This window comes from Nanorana parkeri, unplaced genomic scaffold (genome assembly GCF_000935625.1).
Source record: "Nanorana parkeri isolate BGI_ZX_2015 unplaced genomic scaffold, ASM93562v1 scaffold491, whole genome shotgun sequence".
Taxonomy (NCBI): domain Eukaryota; kingdom Metazoa; phylum Chordata; class Amphibia; order Anura; family Dicroglossidae; genus Nanorana; species Nanorana parkeri.
Genome location: NW_017306759.1, coordinates 1,102,145 through 1,126,027, shown reverse-complemented (window position 1 = coordinate 1,126,027; position 23,883 = coordinate 1,102,145). Strand labels below are relative to the sequence as shown.

General features: G+C 48.4%; 1 protein-coding gene across 1 annotated transcript in view; it reads left to right on the top strand.

Moving 5' to 3' along the window:
- CHD3 (chromodomain helicase DNA binding protein 3) overlaps window positions 1–23,883 on the top strand; it is a 60,708-nt gene that overhangs the window by 8,198 nt on the left and 28,627 nt on the right. Inside the window, exons 9-24 of the mRNA XM_018560997.1 lie at window positions 573–803; window positions 2,427–2,630; window positions 3,942–4,147; window positions 4,275–4,406; window positions 5,812–5,911; window positions 7,853–8,044; window positions 9,834–10,034; window positions 10,135–10,272; window positions 10,601–10,722; window positions 13,198–13,371; window positions 14,738–14,879; window positions 15,607–15,738; window positions 15,931–16,048; window positions 16,629–16,753; window positions 17,472–17,703; window positions 20,058–20,224. Coding sequence (XP_018416499.1) covers window positions 573–803; window positions 2,427–2,630; window positions 3,942–4,147; window positions 4,275–4,406; window positions 5,812–5,911; window positions 7,853–8,044; window positions 9,834–10,034; window positions 10,135–10,272; window positions 10,601–10,722; window positions 13,198–13,371; window positions 14,738–14,879; window positions 15,607–15,738; window positions 15,931–16,048; window positions 16,629–16,753; window positions 17,472–17,703; window positions 20,058–20,224 — 2,616 coding nt within the window. The remainder of the gene's footprint in view (window positions 1–572; window positions 804–2,426; window positions 2,631–3,941; window positions 4,148–4,274; window positions 4,407–5,811; window positions 5,912–7,852; window positions 8,045–9,833; window positions 10,035–10,134; window positions 10,273–10,600; window positions 10,723–13,197; window positions 13,372–14,737; window positions 14,880–15,606; window positions 15,739–15,930; window positions 16,049–16,628; window positions 16,754–17,471; window positions 17,704–20,057; window positions 20,225–23,883) is intronic.

Below are 23,883 nucleotides of genomic sequence, written 5' to 3'. Positions count from 1 at the left end.
TGACGTCTCGGCGGGGTGACACTCGGTTACCGCTCCGGGTGTCACCCAGCCTCGGGACGCCCCTGCACTCCATATGTTTGGAGCATCTCTCCTGAAAAAGCCTTTCCGGCAAAAGGTGTAGAGACATCCGGAGAAACGCGCCACCATCAGTCTTATTGGCAACCGCACAATTTTTTTGCTTGGATAGTATTTAAAGGACTCGCGTCTCTGACCGAGAGTCACAACTGTTGTAGCGTTACTTGCACTTTATGAGAGTGGCATCTCCTTGGAGACGTTCTTCAGGAAGCGTTATTTTATTGTATTGGATGTCTTCTAAATTCAATAGACGCCGGGTACATGAGGCCCGGTACATGAGGCCCGTTACATGAGGCCCGGTACATGAGGCCCGGTACCATATACGATTGCACGCGGGCAGCCGCTGTCACCCTGTCATTAACTTGAATGGGCACATCGGCCGCATCTGTACGGACACATCTGGGATCCCTGCCGCAAGAATCTGCAGGTTGCAAATGCCCCGTATGCATGAGGCCTTCCTGCTGTGTTTTACAATATATTTGTCTCTTGGTCGGCAGGAGAAGGAGGGAATCCAATGGGAGGCCAAAGATCTGGAAGAGGAGGAGCTGGAAGAGCATAGACGAGACAGGCGAGAGGAGGAGGATGACCACATGGAGTTTTGCCGTGTGTGTAAAGATGGCGGAGAACTGTTATGCTGTGATGCCTGCGTGTCCTCCTATCACATCCATTGCCTGAACCCCCCTCTGCCTGACATCCCGCACGGGGAGTGGCTGTGCCCTCGGTGTACGGTGAGCAGTGTGGATCATTCAGAAGGAAAATTAGAATTGAGGCTAGGGATGTACGTATACCGATACTAGTATTGGTACCGGTGCCGATACCGAGTATTTGGATATTTACCTCCGATACTGGATCTTCTGGTCAGAGGGAAATCTCAATCTGACCGGGGGTGCCGAGGGAGCATGGAGCCGGCTTCCTTTCCAATCGGGAACCCGGGAGGTGGGTTATGACCCGCCTACCGGCTTCCTGATTGGCTAGGAAGCGGGCTTCACTTGTTGGTAGGCAGCCTGGCTTCCTAACCAATCAGGAAACCTGGCAGGACGTCATGACTCGAATCTCTGCTTCCTGATTGGTCAGGAAGCCACTCTGCCCAGCAACAAGTGAAGCCTAGCAAATCAGGAAGCCGGGAGGCGGGTCATGAGGTGCCTAGACAGCCTGGCTTCTTGACCAATCGGGAAGCCGGACGGCACCCCATGACTCGCCGCCCGACTTCCTGATTGGTCAGGCAGCCTCGGCAAGGGAAGCCGGTGTTCTTTCACTAGAACGGCGGCTTCACAGGCAATCAGGGAGGCGGGTCATGGGGTGCCTAGGCAGCCTGGCTTCTTGACCAATCAGGAAGCCGGACGGCACCTCATGACTCGCCGCCCGACTTCCTGATTGGTCAGGCAGCCTCGGCAAGGGAAGCCGGTGCTCTTTCACTAGAACAGCGGCTTCACAGGCAATCAGGAAGCCGGGAGGCAGGTGATGATCCGCCGGCTGACTTCCTAATAATCGGGGCACACGGCAGCGGTACTCGGTATTGGCGAGTATCGAAAAAGAATCGGTACATGTACTACATACCAAAGAACCGGTATCGGTGCAGTCCTAGTTGAGACTGAAGTCCAGGTGGAGAGGAAACATAAGATGTATAATAGGGATGGCTTCTAGTGTATATGAACCCAAGAAAGAAATGTAACCCGTTGCAGCTTACCAGCCCTTAGATGTAGCGGCTGCATTGGTTTTCTTTTTTAGACTTTTTGCCCTTTTATTTTCAGCTAGTGATCCTGCCGGTAACACTTCCTGTCCTAGGGTGACGTGTCGGCCTCACAACCTGCCTAGTTCTTTCCAGAGCTAAGCTTGGTGACACCAAGTAAAAATCACTGCCAAATGTCTAGTTGTGGTGTCACCAGTATGGAAAGATAGGCAGACTATGGATGCAAAGCTTAGTCAGAGCACTGCCATGGCTTACTTCGGTGATATTTATTAAGCTGAAGGTAGAGCGGACATTCCTGGGAGCTTTACTTCCTGGAGAGATGACAACATCACACAATAGTGGTGTTGATTAGTTCATAAGAAAGTCTCCATTACAGGGAATGTGATTTCACCAGGGCGGGCATGCAATGCCATTTGTAATTGAGGGCTCACTAGGCTGTCAATTACAACATCTGGCCTGCCCCTCTGCGCACGTGGCCCCCTCGAAAAGCCTTGTCACCCTAGGACAGGACGGGTTTTTACTACCGGGTGAAAAATAAGGAAAAAAAATCATGTTAGTTCTTCGGTTCAGATCCACTCTACCTGTCGCAGAAGCCTTCAGCCTTCCTATAACACATATGTTGGATGTGCAGCTGTGTCATAATTTCTCTGTATGTCTGCAGTGTCCACAGCTAAAAGGACGGGTCCAGAAGATACTACACTGGCGTTGGGGTGTTCCCCCGGAAGGAATCCTGCCCCTCCAACAACTCGATCCAGCTCCAGATCAGGAACAGCCCCGAATCCTGCAAGGCAGGTCCGAGAGAGAGTTCTTTGTGAAATGGACCGGCATGTCGTACTGGCACTGTAGCTGGATCACTGAACTGCAGGTGCGTATGGTTCCATAGGCCTTAGGCTGGGTTCACACCTGGGCGTACCATAGGCGCGTTTTTTCAGCACATTTTACTCGTTTTTATACCTCCCTGGCGGTATGATTTTGTTTTTATTTTTCCTTTTTATTTTCTCTTTTCTTTCGGGTTTTTTTTTGTAACTTTCAAACTTCCCGACGGTTCCGCCCCCCTGCGACGCGGACGCTCGCAAGGGACGGAACCCGGAAGACGGCAGCGGCCGGAGGACACAGCGGGGATCGCGGACAAAGTAAGACCTACGCTGTATTCCCGAGTGTGGCTCAGGGGGTTACCGCTTTGTTAACCCCAAGCCACACTCGGGAATATCAATGGATATGCGCGGAAATACGCGCCAAGAGAAGCTCCAGTACTTGTTTGTGCGTAGGGCGTTTTTCAGCGCGTTTCTACGCGCTGAAATACGCCCAGGTGGGAACCATGCCCATAGGAAATGATGGGATTTCATTTGCTGAGCGCTTTTCAGCTCTGAAAAACGCCCAGGTGTGAACCAGCACTTAGAGCCCATTCACACCAGGGCGGTCGCGGATCAGCGCGGTTGCTGCGTTGATCTCACAAGAGAGGTTTTGGGAGTTTTTAATTGCGTTTCAGCGCAAAAAAACACCCAAAACCGTGCCGATCAGCGCGGTTCCATTGAAACCTGTAGGGCAACTGCACTGGTTAGCGTGGGAAAAAGTAGTGCTGGGAGCAGTTGGGCGGTGTCTGGGTGTGGTTTGGAACGCTTGGCGCGGTCACATGAACGGTCCCTATAGCAATGTATGGGATCGTTCATGTCGGCGAATCCGCGCGGCCGAACCGCCCCGGTGTGAACGGGGTCTCTAGCTTGGAGTGCTGTTCATGTAGAGTTCAGGGGATAGTCCGTCCGCCATGAATCCTGCAAGGCTCAGTAAGTGAATGGAAAAAAAAAAAGAGTTTAAATACCCCCCTTACCCCCTGGATTCCAGCGAACTTTACTGGATGAGCGCGAGGACGTGGCGGGGCCTTTACCTGGGATCCTGCGGGGCCTTCACCTGGGATCCTGGCAAAGCTGAGCAACACAATTTCATAAGTGGTCGCTCCCCCACAGTGCTTGAGCACCTTCAGATGAGATTTGAGCTCCTTAGAATCCCCGGGATCCTTGGAGAAGGCTCAGTGGTGTCACCCTCGCCTGCAGGAAGCGGCCATTTGTCTTCTAGCGTTTCATGATGAAAGTACACACGTCCAAGCAGGTTGTTTGCAGACGGTGCAGAACACTATACACTTATCATGATCATTGTGGTCCTTCTACATTCCTTCCAGCTGGAGATCTTCCACATGGTCATGTACCGCAACTTCCAGCGGAAGAACGACATGGACGAGCCCCCGCCTTTTGACTACGGCTCAGGGGAGGACGAGGGCAAAAGCGAGAAGAGTAAAGATGCGGAATACTCGGATATGGAGGAGCGCTTCTACCGCTATGGCATTAAACCCGAGTGGATGATTTTACAGAGGATCATCAATCACAGGTGAGGAGGCCGAGATGACGGGCAGCCCATGTGATGACTGGAGCACGTCTTAGCTTTTTCTTTTGGGGCACAAGGCCGATCCGCACATGTAACGTTGATGTAAATGGCGTTTGTCTTTGTCCTATAGCGCGGACAAGAGAGGGAATTATCGCTATCTGGTAAAATGGAGGGACCTGTCCTATGACCAGTCTACGTGGGAGGAGGAATCCATTAAGCTGCCCGACTACAACTACCACAAACAGATCTACTGGCGACACAGGTACCATAGTCGCAGCCATGGTTGCGATACCAGGGGATTATGGGAGAGATGCAGCGGAAGCAGCCATGCCGATTTATTCTCTGATAGGATAGTCTCGGTTGTGACTTTCTGTTTGTGGAAACGTGGTATTAAATTTTGCGTCATAATTTATGACAACATGAGGACAGACTCTATGCACAGCACTGAATGAGGCCCTCACATTTTCCCGTTGTGGATTCTAATTAGCCCGTGAACACCAGAACCCAGTGCACTGGGACACGCTTGGTTACAGCCGAACGAAAGAACAATAAATGATCGTTGGGTAATAATCTTTAGTCTGAAAGTGAAGATAATTTTATACACTTGTACCATGTGGTACCGTTTTCATTGTTCTGCCGTACTTTGCGAGAAGTTACGGGTAGGGATGCACCGATACCGATATTAGTATCGGTATCGGTGCCAATGCCGAGTATTTGGGCGAGTACTCGTCCAAATGCTTAGATGCCTAGCCCGATACTTCAGGTATCAGGAAGTCGGGCAGCGAGTCAGTACACGCTGCCCGGCTTCCTGATTGGCCGGGAAGCTGGCTCCATGCTCTCTCGTCACCAGGTGACGAGAGAGCATGGAGCCGGCTTTCCGGCCAATTGGGAAGCCGGGCAGCGTGCAATGACTCGGCGCCCGGCTTTCTGATTGGTCGGGAAGCCGGCTTCATGCTCCCTCGCCACCTCATGACGAGGGAGCATGGAGCTGACTTCCCGGGCCAATCGGGACTTCCTGGTTGGCCAGAAAGCCGGCTCCATGCTTTCTCGTCACCTAGTGACGAGAAGCATGGGGACGGCTTCCCTGCTAATCGGGAAGCCAAGTGGCGGGTCTTTACGTGCTGCCCGGCTTCGCGGCTAATCGGGAAGCCAGGGGGCGAGTCATTACACGCCGCCTGGCTTCCTGAATGGGACTTCCGGTACTGGGTATTCCGTATCAGCGAGTACCAGAAAAAATAAAATATCGGTACTTGATACAGAAATACCGGTATCGGTGCATCCCTAGTTACGAGGCATCATGATCATCAGACACCTCCTCCCTTGTAGGCAAATATACTCGCCTGTGTATACATCTTTATTGTGAAATATCTTGCAGACTTTAGCCAACCAATCAACACCTCTATCACCTGTTTTCTAATTCATCTCATCAGAATATGTAAGAATTAACACATTTTATCTCTGAGTTCGATCATTTCCCAAAATTTGTATACCAGTGTTATGTACCCAGTCCTGGGAAGGAGGTGCTACACTATTATACTTCCATATCGTTAAGTTCCAAATGACAAAAACAAAAAATGAGTGAACTAAGCCTTCAAAAAGACTGTCCTCCATCTTTGACGCTGACCCTATTCCTGGATCATCCGTTCACCTGCCCTCTTGTCTTTCAGAGAACAGATTATGGGAGAGAGTGCCCTCTGCCCCCCTCCGTTCAAGGTGAACCTCAAGGACTCCTACATGGACAGCGTGCCCAGCTCCCCCACCAGTGATGTAAGTACATTTCCAGAACACCGAGGGCGCCGTTTATAAAACATGGCATTACGGTGATCGTACTTCTGCTTTAAAAAAAAGAAAAGAATGCGGGTTCAGAAAGCACAACATTGCACTCGAGATTGTGAAGCAAGCAGAGCAGTGTTCAGAGTTATGGGGGATAGCAGTCATGTGACCAGCTTCTCCTCCAATCACGGACTTCTCCCTGCTCTGTGGGACGCAAAGATGCGTCGGGTGCACCTACGTACGGCGATTGTGCCATGCATGTTGGGTATCATTGCATGCGTCAGAGTGAGAGCAATAGTTCTAGGGCCAATATGCACAGCTCTAAACTGATGACCTGTTCAGGCTTTTAAAGCGTTGCCTAGGGACAATTTAGGGTACCATCATATTTTGCCATTTTGCAAGCACATGTCATTTTTAGGCATGGCATGTTGGGTATCTCTTCACTCGGCATAACCTCCTCTTTTATATTTTAATAATAAAATGTGTATTATATTTTATTTTTGTGCACTAAAATAAACTTGGGAAGTGTATTTTTACTGACATTTTGGGTTTAATAAAGAGTTGCGCTAATATCATGCAACATAAAAAATTGGCAACTGCCGTCATTTTATTCTACAGGGTCTCTGCTTTCGTGAAATATATCATTAAGGGGGTTTAAGTAATTCTCAGGCTTAAAATGGGTTTTATGGTGTGCAAAAAAAATCTAAAAACTGCTCTGGCAGCAGAAGGGTTAAGTTTTGCATTGTGCAGCTAAATGATTGAACTGCATACTGCTGATCTGCTTTCTGTAGACTAAGGCCCCATTCACACTGAGCGATTCGCAAATCGCGTGTTTGTCGCGCGATTTGCATTTTGCGCGATATCACGCGTTTGTCGCGCGATATCGCGCAAATTCTTGCATTGAACAAGCTAGAATCGCGGCAAAATCCGCTCCAAAAAGGGTCCTGCTGTAGCGACGCACGACCCACGACAGCGACGGACAGAGCCCCATTGCCATGCATTGGAGAGCGATATCGCGCGGGAAATAGCCGCGATATCGCGGGAATTACTGCGCAATAAATCGCTCAGTGTGAATGGGGCCTTAAGGCTGGGTTCACACCTAGGCGTATCGAATATGCGCATTTGCCGCGCGATTCGAGGGCTACTTGGCTGTATCCCAATGGAAACGCGCGACAAAAACGCCCCAAAGAAGCTCCTGTACTTCTTTGGGCGTAGAGCGTTTTGTAGCGCGTTCATACGGCCTGTAATACGCCCAGGTGTGAACCATACTCATAGGAAATAATGGGATTTCGGTGTTTGAGCGTTTTGCAGAGCGTAGGAACGCGCTGTAAAACGCCCAGGTGTGAACCGGGCCTAAAGCGGACCCTTTACCCCCTTTCACTAAAAATCACATCGGCATACAGCTCTATGCATGGCGATATGAAATCATCTTACATTCATAAGCTAAACATATTTTTATTTTACTTACAATTTCTTTTTTTTTTACTTCCTGGTCCTCTTTGGCGCAAATTATGTCATCATGCCCAAAGCATTGCATCCTGGGAAGATTACATCAGCAGAGCGTTCCTCGGAAATCTCATCTGTAATCTCATGAGATCTCAGGGAAAGGCATTTTCCTCCCCTGAGAAGATGTGCATGGTCACATGTCCTAGTCACATGTGCCAGAGTTCCAGGAAGTAAAGGGAGATGGATTCATCTGCCCTTAGTAAAAATGGCCACTGTGAGAAGACTGGGGAAGAAAAGAAAAACGAGTTATGCAAAGGATAAAAAGCCGGCAATTATCTAGAAGTATCTGTTTGTAGATTGTCATCACTAAACATTTCTAAAGGTGTGTTTGTAGTTATTGTCGAAGATATGGGTAAAGTTCGGCTTTAATGACAAAGCTCAAATTTGCAGCAAGTATGGAGTGTAATGTCTCTAATGACTCTCACACAGCCCGCGGTGAAATATGAAACTCAGCCGCAGTATGTGACCGCCACAGGAGGTACCCTGCACATGTACCAGCTGGAGGGGCTGAACTGGCTGCGCTTCTCCTGGGCCCAGGGCACAGATACCATCCTGGCGGATGAGATGGGTCTAGGGAAGACCATACAGACCATCGTGTTCCTGTATTCGCTGTATAAAGAGGTGAGACAACAGCAGGCTGGTGACAAAAGTATGAAAGTATGGATGAAAATGATACACATCAGCTATTAGGGGGTAGTGTTTTGTAGTCCTGTGCTAGGGTGACAAGCTGCTCTTAGATACAGTAATGTTAGGGAGAGTTGTCACCGTACCTGCGGCGAAAAGTGAACATAGGTTCATTGGATGAGGCTTAAAGGGGTGTGGTTAAAAAAGGGTTCCAAGCCTTCTCTCATTAAACATTGCACACACATACATACATGCATACATCGAGAACCACTATTCTATAGGCTTTTACCTTTCATAGGGGAGTAAATCTGGACGCTGCCCTGGGCCACATCATGGTCTGTCGGCAGAGGGCTCTGGGCCACATCATGGTCTGTCGGCAGAGGGCTCTGGGCCACATCATGGTCTGTCGGCAGAGGGCTCTGGGCCACATCATGGTCTGTCGGCAGAGGGCTCTGGGCCACATCGTGCTGTGTCGGCAGAGGGCTCTGGGCCACATCATGCTGTGTCGGCAGAGGGCTCTGGGCCACATCATGCTGTGTCGGCAGAGGGCTCTCGGCCACATCATGGTGTGTCCTGAAAGGGCTCTGGGCCACATCGTGCTCTGCCAGCAGAGGGCCGTGGGCCACATCATGCTCTGTCGGCAGAGGGCTCTGGGCCACATGATGTTCTGTCGGCAGAGGGCTCTGGTCCTCCTCTCGGTCACTTCCCCAGCTCCTCAAAGTGCAGTGTGAGCAGCGAACTGTGTGTACATCCAAGAATCAGCCCTGAGCTCCACTTTAGATGGGTCTACTGCTAACTATCACCATTCCAGTCACCAGCCAAAAGGCCAAGGCTCCTTCCAGTCTTGGAAGCCCTTCCCTTCTGTGTGCATTGCCTTCCAGGCACACTTCCTCAGCGAGCACCGCACTGCGCTGAATTGCACTATCTTGTATTGGTACACACAGCTCACCATACACTGGGTATCCCCTTATAACAGGGCAGTGTGACATGAGTGAGCACCAGTGTAATATACAGCAGTGCTATGTACTAACAGGAAGGAAAAGAGGGGAAGCCGAGGCCTGGCAGGAGGGAGGTTGCAGCCTGGATTTGGGCTGAGGCCTCATGGTTGAGAACCACTGGTCTAGTGCATCTCTGCTAATGCCAGAAAAGTCCAGAGTCTGAATCTGGGAGGACTGTCCATATGCAAATAAGCTGACATTGGCCAGACATACAGGTGAAACTCAAATAATTAGAATATCGTGCAAAAGTAATTGCAGTAAGTGCTGCAAAAGGGGCCCAAACCAAGTACTGAGTACATATGCATGCTTGTACTTTTCAGAGGTCCGATATTGTTCTATGTACAATCCTTGTTTTATTGATTGCATGTAATAATCTACTTTTTTGAGGTTGTGGATTTGGGGTTCTTGGGGTTTTCATGAGCTGTAAGCCATAATCATCACAATGATGACAAATCACGGCTTGAACTATCTTGCTTTGCATGTAATGAGTCTATCTCATATATTAGTTTCACCTTTTAAGTTGCATTAGTGAAATAAATGAACTTTGCACGATATTCTAGTTATTCGAGTTTCACCTGTATAATAGTTATAATGCTCCCCCATTATTCTTACATGCAGCACTTGTCTGAGTTGCTTCCGCAGTAATGAGCAGATATAGTTACATAGTATTTGGGGTTGAATAAAGACATACGTCCATCAAGTCCAACCTATATAGATAAAAGCGTTAATGGAGAACATTATGTGTTGGAAATGAGGACTTCACTTTATGTTCTTTCTTTCTTCGCCAGGGTCATACAAGAGGTCCATTCCTTGTTAGTGCTCCTCTGTCCACTATCATCAACTGGGAAAGGGAGTTCCAGATGTGGGCACCAGACTTCTATGTGGTGACCTATACAGGGGACAAAGATAGCAGATCTGTCATCAGAGAAAATGAGTTCTCTTACCAGGACAATGTCATTAAGGGAGGGAAGAAAGCCTTCAAGATGAAGGTAAGATGTCGGTGGATGTCAGATAGTATCTTGGGTTCTGTTCCTTTGACTGTTCCCTTTCCATGATGACATGTCTCTGTTTTGTTAACTTGCCATGTAGGCTCAAGCCCAAGTCAAGTTCCATGTGCTGCTGACTTCCTATGAGCTGGTGACGATCGATCATACTGCTCTGGGATCCATTCAATGGGCCTGCTTGGTAGTCGATGAAGCTCACCGCCTCAAGAACAACCAGTCAAAGGTGTGTCCGGAAGCCATCAACAGTAAGGGCAACCTCCATGCACCCGGTGCTGTTTGTAAAGGAGACCTAGACTCATCAGGGCTCAGTGGTCCTCCTGCCAATGTTTCTTGTTGGCAATAGTTCCCAACAGATTATTCTTTTCATAGTTCTGGTGCTGTATGGAAGAATAAACTGAACATGATTGGTTGCTGTGGGTTCTTCCTTAGATCCTGTCCATCACGAGGCTCAGTATCCTTCTGTCTTTCTATAGAACGTCTCGATCCATTCTCATGTCTTCTCACATATCTGTAGCAGTGCAGACAGGTCAGCTGTTTGTTCTTTATTGCAGTTTTTCCGGGTTCTGAATGGCTACAAGATTGATTACAAGCTGCTCCTCACGGGGACCCCTCTGCAGAACAACCTGGAGGAACTGTTCCATCTGCTCAACTTCTTGACCCCGGAGAGGTTTAAGTATGTAAACTTGTATTCTGATTATCTCAGCTCCTTTATTTCTAAAAAAACCCCCCCAAACCTCCCTTACCCCAAGGCCTCTTTCACACGCGTGTTAAAATCATGCATTAGAGAAGCGTGTTTAAAGTCTCTCGCCGCCTAGTAACACTCATGGGGCATAATGCAATAGCAACCGGCCAGTTCAGGTGACACATGGGCGTTAGTGGTGTGCTGCTGTCATTTAAAAAATAGAGTGCATGGCGCGTTCTGGAAGCATTGCCGCTGAACAAATGCCTCCATTGCAGTATATTGAAACACCCCTTAAGCGCTCGGTCAATGCTCCTATAGCAGTTAAGAAGCATTGCACGGGTGTTTTTAGAAAGGGCATAGGAGGTTTTGCAATCCCAGAAACCACTGGGGAATCATAGAGTGAGTGGACAGGGCAGGTGCAGATGCCGCCTCCTGTCTGCACACAGCCAGCATTTTGCCAGCAAGAGGACAGTTTCTAGCCAGGTACCTGCAACCTGTGACAGCCCGACCTATGCTACCCTGTAGTGCCGGCTGTTGTCATTGTCATCCATAGCAGTGCCAGCCATACCAGTGGCAGCTTAGCAAATTGGCCATACCATTGCCAACCATTGCAAGTACCAGCCAGAACCAGTTATGTCTAAAATAAATGTTGCAGCAATTTATGCAGCAATACGCAGCACAGAAAACCAGCAATCCGCCTGCAAATTTCACCACAGCCTAAGCACAGCTCAAAGCAGGTCACTTCCCTTAATTACATCACTTCCCCTTTAACACTCTCGTACTTGCAGGGCATTTGGCATGTGTTTTTCACTCCTCCTTAATGGCTTGAAAATGCCTCCTGAATGCCTTGTTCACACTATGGGCACATTAATCAGCGTTGCTCTTATTACATTCTCAATGCACGTGTGAATGAAGTAGACCAAAACTAAAAAATAAAATAAAGATTTGCTATAGGGATATGTTCTAGCTAACATCTAGAAAGTTAACTCTACCTAAGAAGTACACGGAAAGATTTATCTTAGTTTTTTCTTTTTATAGTTCTCCTTAGAAATAGCAGTGCACTACCTGTTCTGTAGCCTCATATCTGTGTAAATGCACTGAGAGGTTATGTAAGGCACTACTGCCCCTGACTGCTAGACCCGCCATATTTAGGGTAAGATTCGGTAATGTCATTACTGTTCTCCTTGATGGAGAGGAAGCTGTACCTGAGCACGTGCAGTGCAAGGATCTCCCTGCTTCTGCTTTATTCAGTCTGGGGATCTGTGCTTCCTCCAGCTTTCCTGCTGTTTATCATTACACCATCAGTCATCAGATCACCAATGTTCAAGATGGCTGCCTCCACACGGTGCAGAACCAGTGAGTAATGAGGAAAGGTCAGCTGCAGGGAGACCACAGGCAATACCGGTGACTAATCCTTTGTCTCTGTTTGCCTGCACCGCTTCCATAATTTACGTTCTCTTTAATTATTTCCCAAATTTGGGTTCATGCCCATAGCGCTTCTTGGTAGCTGTAAAGGCCTAAGAGGACACGGAGATGGTACAGTATAGCTTCCAGACCTAAGAGGACACAGAGATGGTGCAGTATAGTGTCCAGATCTAAGAGGTCACAGAGATGGTGCAGTATAGCGTCCAGACCTAAGAGGACACAGAGATGGTGCAGTATAGAGTCCAGACCTAAGAGGACACAGAGATGGTGCAGTATAGCGTCCAGACCTAAGAGGTCACAGAGATGGTGCAGTATAGAGTCCAGACCTAAGAGGTCACAGAGATAGTGCAGTATAGTGTCCAGACCTAAGAGGTCACAGAGATGGTGCAGTATAGCTTCCAGACCTAAGAGGACATAGAGAAGGTGCAGTATAGCGCCCAGACCTAGGAGGTCACAGAGATGTTGCAGTATAGCGTCCAGACCTAAGAGGACACAGAGATGGTGCAGTATAGCGTCCAGACCTAAGAGGACACAAAGATGGTGCAGTATAGAGTCCAGACCTAAGAGGACACAGAGATGGTGCAGTATAGAGTCCAGACCTAAGAGGTCACAGAGATGGTGCAGTATAGCGTCCAGACCTAAGAGGTCACAGAGATGGTGCAGTATAGAGTCCAGACCTAAGAGGTCACAGAGATGGTGCAGTATAGAGTCCACACCTAAGAGGTCACAGAGATGGTGCAGTATAGCGTCCAGGCCTAAGAGGTCACAGAGAAGGTGCAGTATAGCGTCCAGACCTAAGAGGACACAGAGATGGTGCAGTATAGAGTCCAGACCTAAGAGGACACAGAGATGGTGCAGTATAGCGTCCAGACCTAAGAGGTCACAGAGATGGTGCAGTATAGTGTCCAGAGCTAAGAGGACACAGAGATGGTGCAGTATAGTGTCCACCTATGCAGAACCCTAAACAAAGCCAATGAGACCTCATCCCTGTGGTTCGTGTTTGATATTACTATGTCAGAACCTTATTTCGTTGTTTTTCAGCAATCTGGAGGGTTTCTTGGAAGAATTTGCTGACATCTCCAAAGAGGATCAGATCAAGAAGCTTCATGACCTACTGGGCCCCCACCTCCTGCGCCGACTTAAAGCTGATGTGTTCAAAAATATGCCAGCCAAGATGGAACTCATCGTGCGCGTGGAGCTGAGTCCCATGCAGAAGTAAGGGGGAAATGGTGGAAGGAGGAGGATAAAGATGGGTACAAAGTTTAACAATGTATCGGAGTCTCACTTCTCACACGCTGCATGCCAACAGTGTTAGGGGAAATCTCACTGAGCAGGCATCTTGGACAGTTCCCCCCTCAAACACTTGGGGGGTATCTGTGCTCAAATAAGTGTGAAGCAGTTTCGGACATTTTGCAGCCCTCCAAATGGCAAGGCCTGCTGGGTAATGGCGTTTTTATAAAACAAGCAAAGTTCCCCTTAATTAAAGAAATCCCATATTCGTCTATAAGTAAAAAAAACAGGCTATACAGTATATTTGTATCAAAATTTAATGAAAAAAGAATTTGAAGAATAATAACAGATATAGAAACACCAAATAACAAAGACACCTAAAATCAATTAAAATGAAACAAGTCCTCCCTGATATGGCCCAAAGTGTCAAATAGTGCTGATAATAATATAATGGCCACCAAAGTGGTCGAAGAGTCACGGATTTTTTGACACAAGCGCTGTGTTTGAAGAAAAAAAAAAAAGAAATGGATTTAGGAGTATCAAAAAAAGAGATGTACTCACTTATGATGAAATTGCATGATAAGGCAGTTCCTGAGAAGGATGATATCGAGTAGGTAACTAGTTTGTCCACAGAGTTTGCCTCGACGGTCCGTTATTGAATTCCAGAGGATCGCATCCTTATAGTGTTGTATGCACACTTCAGGGGCTGTTGCCGGTCCTCTATACTGGCTTCCGCCCACCAAGTGGTGACAACTGGTGTATTCCGTAATGGAGATGAAAGGCTTTTATTCCACACGTGCGGCCGCACTGGGAAAGGCAAATGAATGGAACTCCAGGGTAGTATATCACTCACGTGGCGGGTCGGGGATCTGTCAGCTTTTCCGTAGCTCGTCTATCCCTCTCGTAGCGGATCAGAGATCTGCCAGCGTCCACTCAACGGGGACAAGCAGCGTACACTCAGTATGCAAAACAGGCTGCCGAATCCACTTCTATTGTAGTGTAGCTGATTTTATTCGTAGCTGTTATTTTGAAAAGAGCTCCAGACAACCGGCGCTGTCAGCAGAGTAGTTGATGGGCATTCAAGGAGGGCTCGATACACGTTATCCCTAACGCGTTTCTTCCCCGAAAGACACATGGGCTTCCTCAGAGGGACGTTTGAAGCCCCTGTGTCTTTTCTCCATAACTGGAAGTCACCAGATGTCCGTAACAGGAGTAGACAACTAATCCATACCGTAATCATAAGTCAGTGCTTGCTATACATGAACAGCTGTGGTAATCCTCTAGTGTGTTACTGATCACAAGTATTGAATCTCTTTTATATGAAATCAATTGTTTCTATTAATGTTCACAGAAAATATTACAAGTTTATACTCACTCGTAATTTTGAGGCGCTCAACTCTCGAGGTGGAGGGAACCAGGTGTCACTGCTCAACATCATGATGGATCTAAAGAAATGCTGCAACCATCCTTATCTTTTCCCAGCAGCAGCCATGGTGAGTTTCCATGTTTATACGCCTTTCACTGCTTCTACGGGGTGACCTATAAAAGGAAAAAGCATTGCAAGTTGATATGGGCAGAAGAGGGCTATGAGTCTGTCCTCCTCCTGCAGGGTGATACATAGAAGGGAGCTATGAGTCTGTCCTCCTCCTGCAGGGTGATACAGACAGAAGGGGGCTATGAGTCTGTCCTCCTCCTGCAGGGTGATACAGACAGAAGGGGGCTATGAGTCTGTCCTCCTCCTGCAGGGTGATACATAGAAGGGGGCTATGAGTCTGTCCTCCTCCTGCAGGGTGATACAGAGAGGAGGGGGCTATGAGTCTGTCCTCCTCCTGCAGGGTGATACATAGAAGGGAGCTATGAGTCTGTCCTCCTCCTGCAGGGTGATACAGACAGAAGGGGGCTATGAGTCTGTCCTCCTCCTGCAGTGTGATACATAGAAGGGAGCTATGAGTCTGTCCTCCTCCTGCAGGGTGATACATAGAAGGGAGCTATGAGTCTGTCCTCCTCCTGCAGGGTGATACAGACAGAAGGGGGCTATGAGTCTGTCCTCCTCCTGCAGGGTGATACAGACAGAAGGGGGCTATGAGTCTGTCCTCCTCCTGCAGGGTGATACAGATGGAAGGGGCTATGAGTCTGTCCCTCCAAAAAAGGTACATAGCTGGGAGCTTGAAGTTGGTCCAGGGACAAATAGGTACTGACGTAAACTTCTTTGCATTTCAGGAATCGCCAAAGCTCCCTAGTGGTGCCTATGAGGGGGGATCTCTTATCAAATCCTCTGGAAAGTTACTCCTCTTACACAAGATGCTGCGGAAGCTGAATGAACAGGGACACAGGGTCCTCATCTTTTCCCAGGTGAGTACAGAGCGACCTTCACCACTTCACTAATTACTGGACCTACTACTACCTGATGCACATAATGACACTGAATTAATGAATCGGAAAATGACCTCCTGAGATCTGATCTTTTATTGGTTTCCTTATGTTCTATAAGACGAGCTTGTGTTTTTGGATCGGTGGTCATTGTAACTCTCCTTCCTCTTGCAGATGACGAAGATGTTGGACTTATTAGAGGACTTTTTGGATTATGAGGGATACAAATATGAACGGATCGATGGCGGAATAACGGGATCCTTGCGGCAGGAGGCGATTGACAGGTTTAATTGTGAGTAGATAGGTCCATCAGACTCGGTTGAAGAGCAAGGAAAAGGAAAAGTCCTTTAAAGCGATATTAAACCTTCCTTTAAAAAAAAAAAATATTTGCTATAGGGAGGCCCACCTTTGCCTGAGGCTGTTGTTGTTTTTCTTTAAAATTAGTAAATTCCTAGTTTTCAAGTGGTTCCTCGCAGCGCTCTTCCCCCACCCCCTGCACGGGTGCTTCCATCGGCTAATGGAGGTACCCATGCGCGCTCGTGCCCGCAGTGGCTGTGTGTGTCCATTGACACACACAGCCCTGTGGCAGGCCACGCACCTTCTCTTTACCCATCAGTTTGATTGATGGCAGAAGGAGCCTACAGCTCCTCTGCCTACGGCTCCTCTGTCTCCGGCTCCTCTGTCTCCGGCTCCTCTGCCTACGGCTCCTCTGTCTATGGCTCCTCTGTCTATGGCTCTGACTGGGGGAGAAAAAGGTACTGGGCGGTTTTTACCCGAATGCAGAGAATGCATTAAGGTAAAAAACGCCCAGACCTTAATACTACTTTCATCTGTAGGTGTTTTTATGTGTTTTCTCTGGTTTTATATTGCAGCTCCCGGTGCCCAGCAGTTCTGTTTTCTCCTCTCCACCCGCGCCGGGGGGCTGGGAATAAATTTAGCTACAGCAGACACCGTCATCATCTACGATTCCGACTGGAACCCCCACAACGACATTCAGGTAGTAAAACATTGACTTTCCTCTTCTATCGCTCTCCAAAGTCAAAATCTGTGATATCTAAAGCGGTAAATGTCACTACTATGAGAATTATTACTATCCTGTGTGAGATCAGAGACCTGGGATAGAACAGTCAGCATATATTAATTCCTAAAATGAACATATACACTTCAAAAATGTTTGGAAGGACCCTTGTGATACTTCATGTATTCAGGCCTGATATGCCACTTGATGTTGTGAAGTTTATGTATCCAAACCAGTGGTTCTCAACCTGTGTAGCCTCAGGACGCACATTTGTCCTTGGTCACTAAGTTGCCACCCAAGTCGCACCGCACTGGAACACACTGCATTGTGCGATCGAACTGTGGGCGGCAGCAGAGGCGTAACTAGAACCTTCAGGGCCCCGGTGCAAGAAACCATGAAGGCCCCACCCCCCCAACCGCCATGGCACCGCATGGTTAACAGGAAGGCTGTCGGTCCCCAGCAAGCGTGGGACCTCAGGCAGCCACTTGTTTAACATTTTAGTGCCAGTGTTCTGTCGAGAACGCCGACCCAGTATCTGTGTTTACGTACAGACGGGATTACCGAGGAAACCGGCATTTATTTACAAAGTATGGGTTCCCTATATAACCAGGACACTGAGTGGGTGTAGTTATTGCCATGTTACATACATGAATGGAAGCACCGTATTCTGCGACCCTCACAAAATCTTTCTTTCCAGGCCTTCAGCCGGGCTCATCGCATTGGCCAAGCCAACAAAGTGATGATTTACAGATTTGTGACGCGGGCGTCAGTAGAAGAACGGATAACCCAGGTGGCCAAGAGGAAGATGATGCTGACTCACCTGGTGGTGAGGCCGGGCTTAGGCTCCAAGGCCGGCTCCATGTCTAAGCAGGAGCTCGATGACATCCTAAAATTTGGAACGGAGGAGCTTTTCAAGGACGAAATTGAAAGTGAGTGCTGGCCCAGCTATGAAGATGTAGTGGCAGACTGGTCCCTGTACAGAGTACTGGTGACACACCAGTGGTCTTACACAGAACATTTGAGGGATTGCTGGTGACACTTTGTGGGTATACATGATACAATGTACAGAATGCTGGTGACACTTAGTGGGTATACATGATACAATGTACAGAATGCTGGTGACACTTAGTGGGTATACATGATACAATGTACAGAATGCTGGTGACACTTAGTGGGTATACATGATACAATGTACAGAATGCTGGTGACACTTAGTGAACTTCCATATTACATTGGACATTTAGGGGGTTATTCACAAAGCTAGCCAAAGGATCAGCCGTAGCTACGGCCGCCGGAGCCCTTCAGTTCAGTCGAACCGAAGGGCTGCTGTACGGGCTATTCACTATACCTCGTACAGCTCCCGAAAGCCCGCCGAGCCGAAGGCATATGCCTCGAACGGCCGAACGCCTTGCAAATGATAGCTGGGCGGAGCCAGCTGTGATCTCATGGCTGACTCCGCCCAGTTGCAATGACACATCAGTGTCCCCAGGTAACCTGGGGACACTGAACTGTCATTAAACAATGACAATTGGGTGGAGCTGGTCGTGATGTCTACTTTTTTCTACTTCCTATTCTGCCGAGCCGAGCAGAATAGCCGGGCCCAATTCCGCTCGGCGGCATTCGGCTATTCACTCACCGCCGTTTGGCCCCTATGAGAATAGGCTGAACGGCAGCGAGTAGCCTGCCGGAGGTTCAGCTCAGCCGATTCAGATGTTGAATCGGCCGAGTCGAACGCGTTCTTCAGTTTGGCTCAGTCGAACATGCTGAGCATTTTCAGCTGAACCGAAGCAAGCCAATGTACGGCTAATTTCAGCCGATGTATGGCTAAAATCAGCCGCACTGAGCTAAAGTGAATAGCCGAAAAGCGCTCGGCTCTGTTCACTTCGGCTCGGTTATTCACTCGGCTGCCTTCGTCAGCTTTGTGAATAACCCTCTTAGTGGACTTTCGAAGTACATTACAGAGATTGCTGGTGACACTTAGTGGGCATACATGGAACTGCAACCTTTTTAATAACATTTTTGGAGAGCTATTTGAGTCCGCTTGGCGTTTTTGGCAAACCCTGATTTGTTGTGCTCCCTTGTTGATGTCCAAACCATTTTCTCCTAATTATTCTGGAATGCTGCAAAATATGAGCGCAGTGTCATTTATTTCCACTCTGTAAGGTCGGTGGCTTCTGTGACGATCCTTCCCTGGGCCACTGGTCATGTAATATTCCCTTGTAGCTCTTTGTTAACCACCGGTGGCATATATACATTACCGCTGGCTGTAGTGGAAGGACCCTGACATCTCTATCTCCTGGTCTGTCTCATTTACTAACACGGCTGAATATGATTGACAACACCAGGATTGACAGGCCAGGAGACTCCCGGTCTGTCCTGTCCACTAACACGCCTGAATTTGATTGACAGTTCAGGAGACTCCTAGTCTGTCCTGTCCACTAACACGCCTGAATTTGATTGACCGTTCAGGAGACTTTCGGGCTGTCCTGCCCACACAACACCATGATTGACAGGCCAGGAGATTCCTGGTGTTTCACATCCATTGCCAGCCACAGTTCCCATTGCATGCAGTTTGGCCGTGCACAGTGGCAGAAAGTGACAGTACTTCACTAATACCTCATCCCAGTGCCTGGCTGTAACTGTGGTCTCCCATTTAAACCAATCACCTCCCCCCTTCTACAAGGAAATGTACTTAGAAGCCTCATTGGTTTAAAAATAAATAAATAAATATATATATATATACATACAGTATACAGGTGAAACTCGAATAATTAGAATATCGTGCAAAAGTAATGGCAGTAATTGCTGCAAAAGGGGCCCAAACCAAGTACTGAGTACATATGCATGCTTGTACTTTTCAGAGGTCCGATATTGTTCTATGTACAATCCTTGTTTTATTGATTGCATGTAATAATCTACTTTTTTGAGGTTGTGGATTTGGGGTTCTTGGGGTTTTCATGAGCTGTAAGCCATAATCATCACAATGATGACAAATCACGGCTTGAACTATCTTGCTTTGCATGTAATGAGTCTCTCTCATATATTAGTTTCACCTTTTAAGTTGCATTAGTGAAATAAATGAACTTTGCACAATATTCTAATTATTTGAGTTTCACCTGTGTATATATATATATATGGTTGAAATGTGTATGGGTCAGTATCAGAAACCAGCCCGCAGTTAAACTTTAAACATAATGTGCTTTGTGAGGACATACTGACTTGTATTATGACTGACAGATGTATGAGTATTATAATCACCGATAACCCTTCTTCTCTGTGCTAGGTGACAACAAGGAGGAGGACAGCAGCGTCATCCATTACGACAACAGTGCGATTGCTAGGCTCTTGGATCGCAATCAGGATGTGATGGAGGACACGGAGGTCCAGAATATGAACGAGTATCTCAGCTCCTTCAAGGTGGCCCAGTATGTGGTGCGGGAGGAGGAGAAGGTGAGCGCATGTGAATGGTAACATATCAGGCTTGGTCGCAGTTCAGGGTCAGACTTTGACAGCAGCTGTATCAGAGAACGGCGAATAGAAAAGCATTCTTGCACTGAAGCTGTAATCTAATTACGATATGCCGTATGCTATTTGGTTTAGCCAAAAGATAAAGATGTCTTTTGTGATACAAATTAAAGCGGAACTCCAGACAGATCTTAAAGACAGATTTATACAGCTTTGTTTTCATTATTACATCCTTAAATGGATATTAGGCGAGCAGTGTAAGTACCTGAATGCTACCTAATATCAGCCTCCTGGTGTCCCTGTACAGTAGTGATGGGCTCGGGCGTGTTCGCAGCTCCACGTGCCGAGCCCGCCGGGAAGCTGACAGCGTGCAGCGCCAATCACAGGTACTGAGACATTATCCTGGTCCGCAGCTGCAGAGATCGGGAAATGTGATTGGCGCTGCACGCTGTCAGCTTCCTGGCGGCTCGGCACGTGGAACTGCGAACACGCCCGTGCCCATCACTACTGTACAGCAGGGCTCAGAGTGTGAAAAGGATAGGGATGCACAGATACCGTTTTTTTCGGTATTGAGTACGAGTAGCGATATTTATATTTCGGTACTCGCCAGTACCGATAACGGTACTTCCGGTAGCATAGAGCCGGCTTCCTATGCAATCAGGAAGCCAGGCAGCGTGTCATTACCCACCGCCCGGCTTCTTGATTGCCTGGGAAGCCGACTCCATTCTGTTTGGCCGGCTCAATGCTGATTGGCCGGGAAGCCGGCTTCCCAGCCAATCGGCATCAAGGCCGGCCAAACAGATTTGACAATATGGTGACACGACCCCCACCTTGCAGGCACCTCATTCCCCTCACATAGATTCTCAGCAGCAGTCATTACCGTACCAGTCCCTCGGCCAGCTGGGCAGACACTGCTCTCCAAGCTCTCCCGGATCTACCCAAGTCTCCTGTATGCACAGCGCCCACGTGTTCGGCCCTCAGCCTGCTACTGCGCATGCGAAGACTGCCCGGCACTCTCTTTTAGAAATCCTGTTCATGCGCAGTAGCACGCTGAGGGCCGATCACCAGGGGCGCTGTACACAGAGGAGGCGGCAGATCCCGGAGAGTGGTGTCTGCCCAGCTGGCCGAGGGACTGGTACGGTAATGATGGCTGCTAAGGATCTATGTGAGGGGAATGATTTGTCTGCAGGGTGGGGGTCGTGTCACCATATCAGATTTTTTTGCCTGGCTTGACACTGATTGGCTTGGAAGCCGGCTTCCCGGCCAATCAGCGTCAAGCCGGCCAAACAGCATGGAGCCAGCTCCATGTTCCCTCGCGGCACTGCCGGTCAGAGGAAATCTCCCTCTGACCGCAAGTTCCAGTTTCGGGAGAGGTATCGGAGCACACTCGGTATCGGTACCGATACTAGTATCTGCATCGGTGCATCCTTGGAAAAGGAGAAGCAGCACAAGGAGCCAGTCAGGCGTGCTGCAGGGTATGAAGCATGGTGATAGTAGGAGAGAGCAGAGTAACAGAGAGATGAGGTAATCAGTCTGCTGCTTCTCCTTTCACTGTCCAGTCACAGGCTGGAGGGGGGACCTGTAAGTGTTACTGAAATCCGGGCTCCAGCCCTGCCATACCGTGATCCCCTGGGAATCTCATTATCATGCTGGATATTCAGAACTACAAATCCTTTGGGGAGGCAACACAACTCCCATTATATGTGTATTTTATCTTTGTATCTAACTGTTGTCCTGGAGGTTCAGCATTGAACGTCCTCATATTACCTAGTTCATTCAATGCCAGGTTCTGTGCTGGGGGGAGTTTGCTGACAAAAAACATGATGAGACATGGAAAGTCATTTGTCATGCCTAAAAGTCATCCCCAAAAAATTGGTGGGGAAGAAGGGGGAATGCATGGAGACTTTCAGACCGGGTCAGAGGCTTAGTCCACCTTGTGCAAAACGTTTAATGCAACGCCATTCATCTAATGATCAAGGTGCGTTTGCAAATTTGTTTGCAGTGAAGCCCGCAGAGCATTGCACCCCATGAACAGTGCGTCACGGGTGCAATGCGCAGGCTCTTTCAGTGGTTTCCCCCCCAGCCCCAATGCTATAGAGAGGTATGGACCTGCTGTTGTGGGGCTGAATGAAATGCGTTCAGACTACAAAGCAGTGTAACACCACCGCACTGCTGCGTCCAGCCATCCTCTTCCTGCCTAGATGCACGGCTGTAAATTTACCCCCGAGAATGCGCATGAGGATAATTGACAGCCGAGGATAGAAGCCCTGACTTGCTCCCAGACTCCGGCCGCCACTTCACTGTCATGTCACTTGAAGGAAGGAATGGAAGGGGGAAGGTTGAGATGGGGACACCAGGTAAAAAAAACCCAGTGACCAAGCTAAAGAGGGAGGAGGGATCGCCATTATGTCCGGTGTAGTGCTTCTGTAGTGCTACTTGTACTGGAAAGAATGGGGCTCTTAGGGTGTCCAAAACTGACAATGATAAAACATTCACATAAAAACATTTTATAATACACAAGTAAAAGTTGAATGTCTGCAACCAGATCCAACACAACCTCCTTGAAACTGATTGCTTTCAATTTATAGGCCTCAATTAATAACTGTCCCATGCCACTCATGCGGTCCTGGTTGATTAATGTGTGAGAGTTGTGAATCTGGTTTGAACAGGCCCTACGCGTTTCACACATGCTTTATCAGGAGGGAGGTGCGCTGTAGTGAAACATATGCAGATAGGAGGGAAACACCAGTAAAAGCAGAGGATGCGCCACCGTGGTGGAGACCGGATGGAGCCCCATTGATCAGGATACAACGTTGATATTGGAAGTCATCAAGCTTACGCCATTATAACATTGTGGAAGCGGACCCCTCCATCCTGTTATATCATTTTGTTTGATGGCAGTTTTGGACATCCTAGAAGCTCCATTCTTTCGCTGTGTAGTGCCTCTGCCGCAGTGGTAGAGTCAGGGCCGGTGCTAGACTATTTTGCACCCTAGGCAAGACCAGCTACTTGCACCCCCCTCCCGCGGCACAATCCCCCTCCAGTGGCACAATCCCCCCCACGCGGCTCCATTCTCCTGCCGGCTAGCTTCCGCAGGCGACAGGTGAATGGTAGCAGCCGGGAGCAATAGCCAGTCTGCTATTGGCTATTTTAATTTGAAATAGCCAATAGCAGACTGGCTATTGAAACCCCACCCACTGAGCAGAGAAGTGGACCGGAGAGAGAAAATGATCTCTCAGTTCCGCTCCTCTGCCCAGTGGGTGGGTGCAATGCTTTTGCAATTTGGATATAGATAGATGCAATAGATGGGGAGGGGATGAGTGGCCGAGGCTGCGCTCTAGGCGGCTTCCTAGTTTGCCTAGTGGCAGCACCGGCCCTGGGTAGAGGGAAGAGGTAGAAATTCACTGAGGGCCCGTCCACACTAGCCATCTCCTAAAACGGATGATTTATGTGACCATGCTTCATGCTACAATCTAGATATGGGTGACGTTTGGTTTAAACGGTAGACTAACCCTTTAAACTCTTATTTATTAGATAAACTTTTATCAAGCACTGGGGTTGGGTGCCAGGAGAGGAGAACATACCTGCGGGGTCACATGCTGCTCTTGCATAACCTTTTAGCGGCTATTAGATAGCAGCAGTGT